Genomic DNA, 14963 nt, shown 5'->3' on the forward strand with positions numbered 1-14963 from the left:
TGAGAATGATTTCTTGACATTAATGAAGACTCTGTAATATACGTGAAGTATTAACACCTGCCAAAGTTTTAAAAAGCATATTTATCCTTCGTTAGCAGGTATTTACCTGGTAATGCCTCAGTTTTTCCATTTGTTGCAAGAGGTTCCCATTAAGTTTCAAACAAAATCTTTCCTGCGAAAAGCGCCAACATTTTGGTGTACAAGAACCTTAAAGTTAGTGCAGATGTCTGGTTTTCTTTGACTCTAGCATGTCTTGCTTAGGTCATGTTTAGTAACTGGAATTCCTTATCTATCTCCAAGTCTTTAAAATAGGCTCTTTCATCAAAATGACTAACATTAAAGAACTGAAATTGGCGCACTATGCAAACCTTGATGATGTTATCTGCACAGGTGTGCACAGCTTTGGGTGGGCTTGTGAAAAGAGTAACAAATGAATAGCTGTGATCTGTGCAAATACTGCTATTTCTTTTAGTGCAGAACAGTTTATATTCATTGGACCTATGAAGTTTTGCAAAGGCACCTTTGTAATAACATCAAATAAGGTAAGGTGCATTTTGTAACGTAAAACATTTAAAGAAGCATCAAAATGGCACATGCAAATGGGAAAGTTTTGCCATAGAAGGGTCTTGTTATTCTGAGAACATTTAAGTTAAAAACGCAACAAAGAAATATGATGAAAAATTTAATATTACTGAAATAAATTAAATACATTTTCATACATTGAAAAAGTTTGTGACTGCATAAGTTCACTATATAGGATATAGTTTTCTATCCAAAATAGTGGGTTTTGCCTTCCCTGAAACTAACAGTTCTTTTCCAATTACAGGAAATACAGTGTCCCATTTAGATGAATAAACCCAGCTTGCTCCTTTTTCCCTGGGGCAATAATTAAAAAAAAAAAAATTTTTTTAGATTCTATCGTGACATGATGCAAGCATGTTTGTTTTCACTAATGCTTTTGTGACTAGTGATGCTGATTGTAAACTCCCAGATTCAGTGCAGTGCTGTTCTCCCTTTATCTTTCTTGATCACATCCTCATTTCAGTGCTGCAAAGAAACAGTGCGTAAGTAGGTTAGTGGTTTAATTATTCATGAATGTGATTCAGCATAAAAGTAGGACGATCTCTGTGCAGTTAAATACATTTTCATGGATTGTACTTCTATACTTCTGAAAATTGTTTCATAGTTTATCATGAAAAAGGCATCCAAATGAATGGATGCCTACATTAGCTCAATGTATTTACAGATATTCCTGTTTTTCACTGTGTGAGCAGTCTCCGAATGACAAGAATAATTGGTGTGTCTCAGTTTGAATCAGGAAAACACAAAACAACAGGAAGATTACATCACTTTCACCCAAGGAACAGGGAAGCAATCCTGTCTCCTAAATACCAAGAACACTGGCTAAGGCATCCATCGGGGCGGGTAGCAGTTTCAACAGATAGCGACTTAAAATCTAGCACACAATCCTGAACTGTAGCATGATTTTATATTACAGAGCGTTTGACAATAATACTAAACTTATCCTTGTTCCTTCCATCCCCCATCTTAGTGCTGTGAGAACAAACTACTGCTGTGGTCGGGGTGAATGTATTTAAGAGGTGTGCTCTGAGCCACATTGGGAAGCTGAAGCAGGTTTAAAAGCAGATGTACATAAATTTAAACCAGCAGGAATCCTCAATCAGCTAGGTTAGCATACTTGCGGGACAGGAATGGTGGGTGGGAGTGCTTTAAGCCACACACGTTTTATTACAAATGTCCAGTCTCGGTTTACATGTTTGTGATTAGTTTGCACTACCCCTTGTAGTGGCACTCAGCTGGAAGAGATTTAGCAAGCTACACTTTTTCTTTTGAAAAAGTGGTAGCATTCTTTGGCTCTTGGCAAAAAGAAAGCCAAGGTAGTTTTAAATATTTTTTTTTTTTAAATCTCAGTATACTTTAAAATCCAAGTGAATGCAGGTATGATAAATACATAAACAATATTTTCATGCTAGGTGCTGCCCATAGTTCAAAACTAAGTGGAAGTACATAAAATACAGTAAAAATTAAGTTTCTTTACTCTCAACTCTTCGTCGGTGTTTTCTATCCCAGCCTCTGTCATCAGGTCAGCAACATGCTTCTCGAGGTCATCAATGCGCTCGCCCATTTCTTCCAGTAAAAAGTTAAAGATAACTTATTTATAAATAAGAATTCTAGAATTCTGTAGGTGGTTTTTTTTCTTCTGTGAGAAAAACAAGCAGCTTTCTTCCAGATGTCTCAGCCTCTTACTTATTCATGTTTAATGCAGGATGAAGCATGCACAAGGTTGCATTATTACAAGACAACCCCACTGTCTCTTGCAACAGATAAGCATTCAAGTTCTAAATATTTTCAAATGCCTTCCTGTATGCCCATGAGTGAACTGGAGTATTTTCTGCATGAGAAATTGCTTTCTTTCCGAGGGACTATTTTAGGTGATACCATATAGTCAACCTAAAAAATCAGAATACGAATGCTGCTAAAACATTATTCTCTGACACTAAAGCAGCCGCTTCCTGAAAGGTGGAGTTTCATAAAAAATGGAAAGTGTAATAAATTCGCAGTTTCAGAAAGCAGAGGTAGTTTCTGTCAGTACATCTAATGAGAAAACTCAGAGCCCCTTCGGGTCTCAATTTCTCTTTTTGAGGGCTTGCCTTCCCAGCCAACAGCTGGTTTTAAACCAACAATGCGCGGCAATACGCTGATTTAAGTGGCATTTTTGAAGACTGTTGCTTTTTTAATATACCTTCAAAATCTTTACACGTAATTTAATGCTTCTTTTACTTGAAAGCCAGAATTGCCGCACAGAGACCAGCTCCCTGGGAGCTGACAGGACTTAGTAAAACCTTTTTTAGGATTTCCTTCTTGGTGAGGGGAAAAACAAACTGGGGGGGGGGGGGGGGAGTGTGCCATTCAGCTGTCTTTACATCATAGGTGTGCAGCAACATCAGTCACTGTATCTGAATTTGATGTTAAAAAGCAAAAACCCCTCTTTACATCGACGCCCGAGGGGGGGGACACACACACCGAGCCCGGTCCGGGGGAGGAACCGCAGGCCGCCTCTCCCGCGCAGCTCCTCACCCGCCTTCGAAAGAGGATATTTCTCAGCGTTATCTTTTCAGTCAGGGCTTGAAAATTCTCCTGCAGCTGATACAGCAGATTTTCCGCCTGGGGGGGGGTTGGGGAGAGGAATTAAAGAGAAAAAGCAGGAGCCCCGGGCGGCGGCGGCCGGAGGGCAGCCACGGCCCAGGCGGGCGTCTTCCCGCCCTTCTCCCCTCAGCCCTGAGGGGCGACCCGCCGCCGAGGCGGCACCGGCACCGGGCAGGCGCAGCCCCGCAGCCAGGGACACCCCCCCCCCCCCTCCTCCTTCCCCCCCCAAAAAAACCCGGCCCCGCAGCTCACCAGCTGTGAGAGGTCCCCGGCGTCCGGCGGGTCGGCGGCCGCCATCGGCTCCGGCTCCCCGGCCGCGGCGGGGCTGGGCGGGCAGGTGAGCGGCCCGCCCGCTCCCCCGGAGCCGCCTGCTCCGCCCCGCCGGCGGGCTCGGCAGCGGGAAGGGGAGGATGGTGGCGGTGTGTGTGTGGGGGGGAGGTTGGGCTGGGCGCTGTGAGGGGAGCGGGGTGAATCGTGAAATGGCACCTCGCGGTGCTCTTCCTCTGTTTTCCAGAGAAATCGTAACTCTGCAGGGAGGTCACTACAGAAGGATGTCGAGGTTCGACCTTCAAGGGGCCTTACCATTTCGTAGGACAGAAGTAACAAACGCAGAAAGATGCTCACCGACCAAAAAGGCCCAAGTTTGGGTTGGGTTTTTTTTTTATAAGGTTTGTCTCCTTCTCCCCATGTAATTAGTTTTCTGATATGGAGTGGTAAAAATACCGTGCTTGCTGACGTTGCTTGCACCAGAACGTCTAAGGAGGCAGGACCGAAGGCATCGGCAAGAGCTGGGCCGTGGCTCCTGCAGTCGTGCTAGCATGTAGGTCATCCCTGCGGTTTTCGGCTTCAGAGCACAAAAAGCTCCTGGTGCCTCTATCGCAGAGGTGTCTTGCTGCCCACGCAGATGTCCTGGGTGCTGTAACCGTTGCCTGATGTAAATGACGAGGTTTTCAATCTACTGTGCCTATACGTTTAGGAGAATATCACTGTTGGGCAATAGCTTTCCTTAGCCTATTACTTTAGAGATAGGCCAAACACGTAACAGTGCCTTCATCCACAAAAAGTTTCTCTCCTGAGTTAGTAGTGACTTCATGTGCTGGAAAGATTATCTCCTGTAAGCCTACCGCTTACAATCTTTTGTAATAAACTTGTTTTCCTTCTTGACCTTCCCCGCCTCATTTGGGACGGCATGTTAAATCTCTGTGGTGAGATGCTGGCACCAAAGCAAACCTCCGCATTGCTGCCTGCTTCCCATAATCGCGGCTTCTCCTCTGTACATCCTGATCTTTCCACTCTTGTAGATTATCTTCTTTGCCTTTGTTGTGGTTTAACCCCAGCAGGTAACTAAGCACCACCCAGCCACTCACTCACTTCCCCCCCACCCAGTGGGATGGGGGAGAGAATCCGGAAAAAAAAAGGTAAAATTCGTGGGTTGAAATAAGAACAGTTTAATAGAACAGAAAGGAAGAAACTAATAATGATAATAATAACAATAATAAAATGACAGTACTAATAGAAGGACTGGAATATACAAAACAAGTGATGCACAATGCAATTGCTCACCACCTGCCGACCGGTGCCCAGTTAGTTCCCGAGCAGCGATCGCCCCCAGGCCAACTCCCCCCAGTTTATATCCTGGGCATGACATCACATGGTCTGGAATACCCCTTTGGCCAGTTTGGGTCAGCTGCCCTGGCTGTGTCCCCTCCCAAACTTCTTGTGCCCCTCCAGCCTTCTTGCTGGCTGGGCATGAGAAGCTGAAAAATCCTTGACTTTAGTCTAAACACTACTTGGCAACAACAGAAAACATCAGTGTGTTATCAACATTCTTCTCATACTGAACCCAAGACATAACACTGTACCAGCTACTAGGAAGAAAATTAACTCTATCCCAGCCAAAACCAGGACAGCCTTTCTCTTTGTAGAAAGAAAAACCAAGCAAGTTTTGCAGAGCTTGAGTGCTCTAGTAGTGTTACCGCTCTAGAAAGTTTCTAGATAAAACAATTTGAACAATGATATGCATATAGATATGCTTTGCATTTGTACATAGCCACTAGCTGTAACCACATAGCTTTTTTTGTTCTGCTGCATAAATAATAAGAAACAATTGTTTCTTCTTACCTGTTTGCTAATAAATCTCCTTTCCCTTTGGGCTAGATAGTATAGCTGTACTATTTTTGCATTTTTACTCCTGGTAACAGACATAGTCTTCCTCGTTTTCCCTCCTGCCAGAACAGCTACATAAGCTTCCCACTTAGGCAGCAGTATTTTCCTGTGGAGGCAGTTGAGGTGGCTCTGGCTGCTTGTGTCCAGATATCTTGAACAAAGTCAGAGAGTCCTATTTGCAGTCAAGGGCTTGCAGGGGTAAAGAAACAGCTGGAAATGTGGAGCTGCAAGCATTACAGAGCCAACGAGTTTGCAAGAATTGCACTAAATCTTTGTAGCGCCACATTTTAGCAATGGCTAGGTTAGAGTTCAACTGAAACCAAGCATGACTCCGTAAAGGTTTTTTGTAAATAGCTCCTCTTGTTTGCGAGGCAGGTCAGGGGAGTCAGAAAAAAAACCCCATGGTATCCAGCCAGCATAGCAATGGGGAGAAAGGGAGATTAAAAGTGTGAAGGAGACTGAAGGAAATATTTTACTGTATATTTCTGCCTCCAAAGGTCTGGTTCTTTTACTTTGTGGCCTCCACAGCTAATTTGAATGGCCCTCCTGGTTCAAATCTGGAGCTGAATTAGGCCAATAGTCCACAGCTGGGTTTATGGAGTAAAAATGGAAGTGTCTGTAAATCCAAAAATTGTCATGGAAAAGTTCCAAAGTTCAGAAAACCTAAGGATAGAAGAGACAAACAACAAAAACACTGCTTAACAATGAATTTATTTAAAATAGAACTGTTGCTCTCAGCTTTGCCCTGCTGTCCTCTATTTTCTCCCGCCTCAGAGGGCTCAGTTTTTCAGAGTTGATCTGTTACATACATTTCTAGGGTCTGAAACCTGGGAATGTAAGATAAGCCATATTTTAAAAGCAGTAATCCATGTTAGGCATGTGTCCATGGACTAAGGGAAGCCAGGCAAATTTTTTTTTTCTTTTTTTTGGTGGTTTCAAAAGCAGAGGTTTAGCTGAGAACCAGTAAACAACCGGTGCTACCAGTGCTCATAACAGTATTTACTGCAGTAAGTAAAGAATGCTTCATTTACTAAGAGGGTACCAAAAAGTTCCTGTTGGCAATGAATACAAAAACAGGTCTTGAGGGGGTTAGAGAAAGGAACAAAAGAGAAGATTTGACAATAGAAATTCCTTTTCCATGCCAAATATGCTCTATGCTACTTCCTTTCAGTTAAAAGCTTAGACTTTAGTCACTTTCAATTTAAATATGGCCTCTTGGTATAAATCACGTGAAGTAAAAATAAAAAACAGGGTGACCTGGAGGCTGGGGAGCCATCTGCTTCCATCCTATTTCAGAATTGCAGTTCTGTGCTGTGAACTCTTCCCATTGTGCTTTTATGCTCAAATGGTATCCAAAGCCTATTTCTCTTGCTCTTTCCTAGGGAAATTCCAGTCCCTCCAATGTTGGAAGGAGAAATCAGGGTAGTAGGCTAGGAAATAAAAGTATGTTTAAACATTTATAGTCCTAAGCTCCAAGTTCAATGCCACTACTACATGACGCCGTGCTGTAAGAGCCTGTGGTGTGGAGTGATAAAGGAATTGTTTTGTAGAAATGCATTCCTCTTGTTGTTTGGATGTTACTTAAAGCCCCCTCCCTCTCCTCTCTGCTGGCAAATGAGATTTTATATACCAGGGGTCAGGAATGCTCCGGTCACATACTCCAAGCCTGCCTGGCTCAGAGCTGTTTTAGAATGGAGGTGAGGACAGAGAGAGGGTGTCTTGAAAAAAAGCCTAATATTACATGTGTGGTAAGAAAGAAAACAGGAAATTTAGTCCTGGAAGGAGACAAGAAGGCAAGTATTCCTGGGCCACGATGGCAGCTTGTCTGGCTGTAGATCAGAAGGCAGGATGTAAATCACACTGCAAATTTTGGGGTTTTGTTTTTTTTCCGCCCCTTGCTGGCAGAGGCATGGTCAATTGTAAAGTTTTCTCTGAAGAGAAAAAGGGCGAGGTACAAGCTAGTTCTTGCACCACAGTCACGGTATTTCTGCTACCAAATTGTAGGGTTGGGTCTTTGAGTCATGCTGTGCTTGGTCTTTCCCTCTCTCTTAGGAATTTTCTCTTGTGTCACTTTGCAATCGTTGTTCAGAGGGACACAATGTGCAGAGAAAGCATCTGGCTTTGCTAGGTCATCAGCTTTTGTATGCTGAAATCCTAAATGGTGCTGAATGGTTCTTGCAAGCAAACTATTAACATTTACCTGTTTCTCTTGACTCAGCACGGTGTAGTTCACTGAAAGCTTGTTCCGCTGGAATACTTACTGGTGAAGACATCACTTTCCTTTCATCTGGTAACATCAGTAGAAGTAACAAGTTGCTGTTATTTAAAAGCATGGAAAGATGTGGTGAGTGAAATGCAAATGCTTCAGTCATGGGGAAAAGGCATTCGGGTCAATGGTGTCTGACAACTGTAGTGCTGCTTTGAAAGACAAGTCATTTGAGGTGAATACTAAAAGCTTGGGTGTTTGTGCATGGTTCGAATTTCAGGCTCTGTGTCTTTGAAGAGAAAAGGGTAATTCCAGCCATCGGGAAACCCGATCCCTGATGGAGGTGCTCTGCCTTCAGTCAAAGTGTTGCTGCTTGGGACTGCTGCTCACAAATCCCCTTATTGTGAAACTTGTTCAGTCAGCCCCTTTCTGCAAGTTTCTCCAGAAAGCAAACTGACAGGGTTAAGAATATTCTTTATCAGAAGTTCCTTGTGTGTACTATGGACATCATGTATCGCTAAGTAGCTGTAACAGAAAATGGGATAGTTTTCCCTGTAAGTGGTCTGCATTGGGGGATAAATGTAGGAGCAGCAGAAAAGCCGCTGCAGATGGTTTGACTACAGAAGCTGGCGTGGTGGCATCCTTTGGCTCTGCGAAGGGTTGTGTGTAATTTGTGGCTGTGTGAAATCACCCGTCTAGCTGCTGTTGACTGAATTATTATGTGGCAATCCAGAAATCTCTAGCTATGTTTCCTGGGCATGGCTGGTAAGAGATGCTACCTCCCATGCCGCTTTCTGCTCCAGCCTTGTTCCTACGGTCTTTGGACAATGAGGATGGAGGAGCATTCATCGAGTAGTTTCCCTCCTGAAAGGCTGCAGGAGGGAGCTGGAGGTGTTTGTCCCCGCTGGAAAAGGCAGCGGGGTCTGTTTCTCTGGCCTGGTGGCATGCCTGGTTGGATCTGGAGGCTGCATTGAAATCACGCCGCAGCCTTGCTCCTTACGTTGGGTGTCATATGTGCATAGTGGAGTTTTCTTGAAGAAAACGTAGAGTGTAGCAGGCAAGGCTCTGCCAGCCTCCACTGTGAGGGCAAGACAAGGCAGCCTCTGCGGCACAAGGACGGTGATCCGACCCCACGTGTTTGGATCTCGCAGCCTTGTGTGGCTCTCTTCCAGGTACCTCGTGGTCCAGAGCAGATCGTGTGTTTTGTACACAGAGATTAAACATGGCATGTGGTGGGGTGTGTGATGGGAAGAGTATTTCTCTACAAAATTTGGTAAAAGAGCCTGTGCTGAAGAGGCTGGAAGCTGGGTGAACGAGGGAATGGTTCATCTGAAGATGCACGTTTTGCTTTTCAAAAAGCTGTAAAGAACCGTGGCTAAAGTTTCCTGTGAGCAAACCGCAGCTATGTTCATGCTCCCTTGCAGCTTTGGAGGTAATTTATCCCAGAGAAGACAACTGGAGTGTTTTCCTGGTGCAGGCAGTTTAAATTCACCTTGAATTAGTGGAAAGCACTTACTACGGTTGCAGAAAACATGGGTGGATTTGGGCAAATATGGGGAATAACACTGGGCAACGTCAGCTGTAGGATAAACGCTATGTGCTCTAACAACAAAGTTTGAATCAGTGAGCAAGGAGCATGATATCAAAACCCAAGAGTGTGGAAATCTGATCCTTTGGCTATTTTTGTCAGGAGAAAAAGCTTGCGCTTCCTTCTCCGAAACAAAGATCCTTTGTAAACATGCTTTTAAGACCGAAACCTTTACTGACAGTGGCCTGGCCTGCTTCGCTCGCTTTCTCCTGCGAGATGTTTGCGGCAGAAGGGGGGTGCTGAGGGTAGGACAGGTCTTCCGTGGATCTGGGCTGCTGGAGGACGCCTTCCCACCCCGAACTCCAGTGAGCGCTTCCCACGGCGTTCGGCAGCAGGAGTCTTGTGGGTGCACGTTCCGAGCGTGCCCGGTGAAAGGCGTCTGAAGTGACAAGGACGTAGAGGGACCGGCCGAGGGTCTCTGCCAGCGTGGGCTGCCACGAGTGTCCCCCGGGCTGAGGAGCTCTGGGGACTCGGTCCTCCGTGGGGGGGGGCAGCAGGGGCAGCGGTGTGGCCTCATGGCGCAACGGCAGCGCGTCTGACTCCAGATCAGAAGGTTGTGTGTTCGAATCACACTGGGGTCAGGTCCGATCACACTGGGGTCAGCCCCCTCTCCTCTCAAGGCTGCTCCTGTTTTTGGTGCTGGCCGGAGAGGCTCAGAGGACACGTGAGGATTTTCAGCTTCTCTCTGGGATAAATGCTGTGTTAGTTGAAAAGGACCTATAGCTGCAGCTCCTTGGGGTTTCAGAAAAATGAGACCGCAACTTTTGGAGCTGTCTCGTCTCGGTTATCAATGGTCTTGGACTCCGTTGTTACTCACACAATAAAGTTGCGTTTTGGTTGCCCCCCCACTCCGCTCCTGGTAAGGGCAGCGTAAATTTGTTTTGCTTTGTCCTTATGTGTAGAAGACGTTCTTATGTGTACCACAGATGCTGAGCTTATCTCAACAGAAGCAAAACAGGAGTGTGCTACAGTGTGTAAATGCCACCAGAAGCGCTTTGTTCTTGTCCTGGAACAGAGAAAGAAAAAATAGTTTGTAATGCTACTGAGTCCAGATCATATGGTGGTATTTTGAATCATGCCGAAGCTATAGTTTCTCTATAATTTTTCTTTTCTCTCTCTGCTTCCAAGCCACTCCACAGCTTCACCAAGAGAGAGAGAAAATGAGTCAGAGGCGGCTAAGGATAGTTCTGGTGAGACTTAAGACACTGCACTTGCACCTTCACTCATTCTTCAGAGATAAAGACAGTTTAAGGATTTCCCCAGTTGCATTTCACTCCCTGTGCTGGGTCTGGCTGGGATGGAGCTAACTTTCTCCATAGCAGCCTGTATGGTGCTGTGTTTGATTTGTGACCAAAACCGTGTTGATAGCACACACTATCGCTGAACAGTGCTTACACAGCATCAAGGCTGCCTCTGTTTCTCACTCTGCCTTCTCCCCCCGAAAATAGGCTGGGGGTGGGCAAGAGGGTGAGAGGGGAAACAGCCAGGACAGGTGACCCCAACTGACCAAAGGGACATGTCGGACCGTGTAGCATCACACTCAGCAATAAAAACGGGTTTGGGAGGGGGTAGTTTCTTCCAAAGTAGCTGTTGCTTGGAGACTGGCTGGGCATTGGTCTGCTGGTGGGAGGTGGTGAGTGATTGCCTTCGCATCACTTATTTTTATTCTTTTTCTTCACTTATTATCTCAACCCATGAGGGTTTTTTTTTCTTGGTTTCACCCTTCTGATTCTCTCTCTCATCCTGCTGAGGGGGAGCATGAGTGACTGGGTTGGGGCTTCGCTGCTGGCTGGCATCAACCCACCACACTCCCTCTTTCCCATCTCACTCCCCAGTATCAGCAGCTTCTTGGCGAATGCAATGATCCTGTAATTAGTAAGTATTCTGCCCCAGGGAGGGGTGAAGTGTGGGAGAGAGGGAGATGGTGCAGGGATCTTTCTGCACCTCAGCAAGAAAGGTCCAACAAAAAATGGCTTCATAAAATAGCCATTTTAGTAAGACAGAATAGAAAGAGGAATATAGATAGTGAGTAAACCTTATGTCTCTTCTGATGCTGGGCACCATGGTTCAGCACTAGACGGAGCCTGTATGGATTCTCCCATGGCACGCTGTGCAGGTCCCATCTGTGGAGATGTTCCTCGTTTCTGGTCCTTCGAGTTATTGCGTATTTTCTTACGAGAAAACAACTCTACTTCTAAAGGTTGTTGATGTGAGAACTTCTGGGTGCACTGTTAGATGCAGGCAAGGATGCGCAGGTGGTGCAGCGGCTGGTGCCGAGTGGGAGCTGCCTGTGGGCTCCTCTGCTGCAACCAGCCAGCTGAGGTGACCCCGTGGCCAGGGGACATGGGCAACGGCACACGAAGACCGTGTGTGGAAGAAATGGTCGCAGTCAACTGGACCCCTTTGACAGAAGAATAGGCTGTGGGTTAAGCGGTCCTGGTTCAACTTCGTGCCGGTGTGATATGTTGTTGTTTGTTTATTTCTCCCCTCGCCTGAGCTTTGCCCGTTGTTTCAAAGCTGGAACGGTTTGGAGAAGGGGTCCTGGTTCCCGCTCCCGGGTGCAGAGCATGCTGCTGCTGCCCGGAGGTGGGCTTGTGGGCTGGGCACGTTGGTCAGAGGTCCTCCTTGGAAGTGGTGAGGGAGTTCCTTGGCACGCCGGTGGGTGCTCCACCCGTGCTTATACTCACTGCTCTGTTTACAAAGACCAGTGCAGAAGGAGAAAGCAAAAGCGGTGAAGATGTGCAATAGAACAGTATCTCCTGTTAACGCTTGCTTGATTCTGTGCATCAGCGGCAAAACCCAGGGCTCACCAGCGTTTGAAGGGGCCAGGAGGTAGCTACTGCCACCAGTTGCAGTGGGGTTGCTTTAGAAAATCAAAAGTGGAGAGGACAGCTGATCTAGTGATAATACATCTGGGCAGGAATGGCCAATTTCAAGATACTTAAGACCCATTTACTTGCTTTATGAACAGTACAGTGAATATTTCTTTTTAATCTCGCCGTGACTATAGTTGTAGAATGAGATATAATGTGATAATTGAAGGCAATTTGGCTACCGTAGGAATTCATGTAATCCTTATGACAACATTTATTGTGCAATGTGTTCAAGGAGTGACCTAGAGCCTATCTGCACTGTGTCTTTAGCCTATGTCTTGCAGGGACTTCCTAGGCTTGCTTCAGTGCAACAGCATTTCTCTAACGTAGAATACAAAATAATTTTAATAGTCATCTTTCAAAATCAATTGACAGAACAACAGACTGGTTTGAAGACTTGCAACAATCTGCTATTTTTGCTACTGCAGTAACTACAAGTGAAGCACCAAGAGCCACCTTCCTCCTATAAAAAACTGCAAAGAAGGAGCTAAGGCTTCAGTCATGAAACTGGTCCGACTTGGGCAGTTGATTCCTGTGTCCTATGGGCCCTAGTGTCCTTCTGCTAGGAACATGGCTACATGGAGCCAATTCTTGAAACGAGCCTCTGCTTATTCTTCTAATTCAGTGGACCTATTTGCAAAACAAGACCTTATATAATAATTTTTACGACCTCTACCAATGTTAAAATCCCTTTGAAAACATTCCATGTCTGTTCCCCACTTTCAGGTTGCTTAAACTGTATCCACAGATACCACAGGAACATTTCTTTACAAGTATAATCTCTATCAGATTTCTTAATCTGGAATAAATCAAAGTTCTCGTTACGGTTGGAGGTTTAGGGACTACGCTGTCACCAACATGTTAACTGCTAGGAGCTAGTTCGTAACTAGGTGGCTAGAGCTGCTCACATACTCAATTTCGATTCTCTTACAGCAGTTGTCATTAAAAGATTAACATTAGTCTTCAAAGACCTGGCGGTGTGAAACATACCGCCTGCTTCTGTTTTCTGAACGGGTAATGCAGTTCTAGCAAATGGAGATTATTTTTTTTTTTAAATGGGGAATTTTGCCAGTCCATATGGAAAAATAAATGTACCTCCTCACTCAGAAACAGAGGATTGCTGTCTGGCAGTGAAGCAGTGCTGCTGTTTCTATGGTAGGCTCTGCTTTTACACCAAGGAAGCGGTCTTTCTGACCTCCCTCTCAGTTACTACCTACAGGACAAAGAAAACTAGTTTGATGTAAAGCCTCACAAGGCTGAGCATTCTCATCTGGCTGCACTCAGAGCTGCAGGTTGCGGAACTTTTCCTCGATGAGGCAAGACTCTCTTCAATCACCTGTTATCACCCAAGCTTTAGATAAATTTTCTCCAGGGGACTCTCCTACTGGAGTCCTGCTGGGTCTGTTGTGCTTGGATATTCTGCGTGCTGGGCTGTACGCTATGCTGGAGTCAGCGAGTGCCTTCGGGTGGCACCGCTGCCAAAGAAAGTTGCCCTTGGCTGCTTAGAATATTCCGAGACCTGAACGGTCCCTCCCTGGTGCTGGCACGAGTTTTTGTGCAGCTGCTCAGCCGGAGGAGTTCAAGCCACCCCATCATTCCTCCCCTTACCCAGTGCCTGGCATCACTAGTCAGTTTAGCTTACATCAGGGGATTAACTCCCGAACAACTAGGACATTTCTCAGTGACCAGAACTGAACTACATTCACACAGCAACATGCTGTAATTCAGCATTTTTACCCCTACAGTTTCAAGTAAGGGTAAATAACCTATGTTAAGGCAGTTATCTGTTTCCAGTTGAGTCCTTTAGAATCTTAATATCGTATGAAATTTGTTATCGCATAGACTTAAAAGTGTCCTGGAATTACGCTGGAAGCTAACCTGGAGAACTGGTGTCAGCCTGGGCAGTTTCTTCTATGTAGGTCACCATTACTTCAAAATATCGATTTTCTCCAGATAATTTCTCAAAACACTTGTACTTACATGAACAGAAGTTGGCTTCCTAATCTGGGCTATTCTTAGTTTCAGCCTAAGGCTTGTTTAGACCTTTGTGCTTACGGAAAAATAATGTGGCGAGGGCTCCCAAGAAAAGTTTGGAAAGAAGTTGGCGTAACTGCATGATTATAACAATGCACAAGTGATATATGGAATATGATCCATTAAATAATAGAACAGGTTTTAAATTATGCAGTTTATGCGTGATTTGATTGTTACACCCTCTCTGAATGAGTCAGATGCTCTGAAAGCAAGAACTTCATGCTCCTCATCCAAAAACCAGAATTAAAGATTTCCACTGTGTATTTTTAGCTTCGACAACGAAACTTTCAGGTCTCTGGAATGAAGTAGAGCTTCGTTCAAGTAGCAGAGCTACTAACTTCCCTGTGGGAAAGGCGAGTCCCCATGTTGTCACCGGTCACCTCATCTACGTAGGAGAGCGTTTTGGATGTTTGCGTGATGGTACCCCAAAAATGCTCTTTGAAAAATACTCTCTGCAGCAAGGGGGCAGGTTCACGTGCTGCGTGTACGCGGCAAAAACTCGCCAGGTGGCAGAAACGGCTGCAGCTGCGTAAGGTGCCGCTGTGCGGGAAATAGACAAAAGGCTTCAGAAGCCCCGAAGCGAACATTTCTTTCCAGTTTTACTTCAGCTCCTTTCAAGACTCACAGCAACCCATTTACAGTTGCTGATCCGCGACGCGAAGGCATACATCACCCAGTCGCGGGAAAACCCACCCGATTTTCTCCCCTACTGCGGGAGCCCACGCAAGCAAGGACGGAACGGGTCTGGCAAAGCGCACCCGGGCGGCGGCCAGGCAGTAATGCCCCAGGTTAGCAGCGGCGGCGGCGGGGCCGGTCCCGCCCGCGGGCAGCCTCCCCGGTGACAGGGACACGGAGGGGGTGACACGGCGTGGGCTGCCCCCGCCGCGGGGCCGGGCGCTAAGACCCAGCGGCGGCCCCGGCGGGGCGG

The 14963-nt window shown here is 45.9% G+C and overlaps 1 protein-coding gene and 1 non-coding gene across 2 annotated transcripts; one reads left to right on the plus strand and one right to left on the minus strand.

Annotated features, from left to right (window-relative positions):
* Positions 1-1065: 1065 nt before the first annotated feature.
* Positions 1066-3584, minus strand: HSBP1L1 (heat shock factor binding protein 1 like 1). Its single transcript, XM_052801181.1, is given in 4 exon segments — positions 1066-1817; positions 2060-2161; positions 3127-3186; positions 3421-3584. Coding segments are annotated over 4 exon segments (294 nt in total). The 5' UTR covers positions 3466-3584; the 3' UTR covers positions 1066-1730.
* A 6053-nt stretch (positions 3585-9637) lies between these two features.
* On the plus strand, positions 9638-9709 carry TRNAW-CCA (transfer RNA tryptophan (anticodon CCA)). Its single transcript has one exon. It is a non-coding gene; the product is annotated as a tRNA-Trp (tRNA).
* Positions 9710-14963: the final 5254 nt, after the last annotated feature.

Source organism: Harpia harpyja, chromosome 1 (assembly GCF_026419915.1).
Source record: "Harpia harpyja isolate bHarHar1 chromosome 1, bHarHar1 primary haplotype, whole genome shotgun sequence".
Lineage (NCBI taxonomy): Eukaryota > Metazoa > Chordata > Aves > Accipitriformes > Accipitridae > Harpia > Harpia harpyja.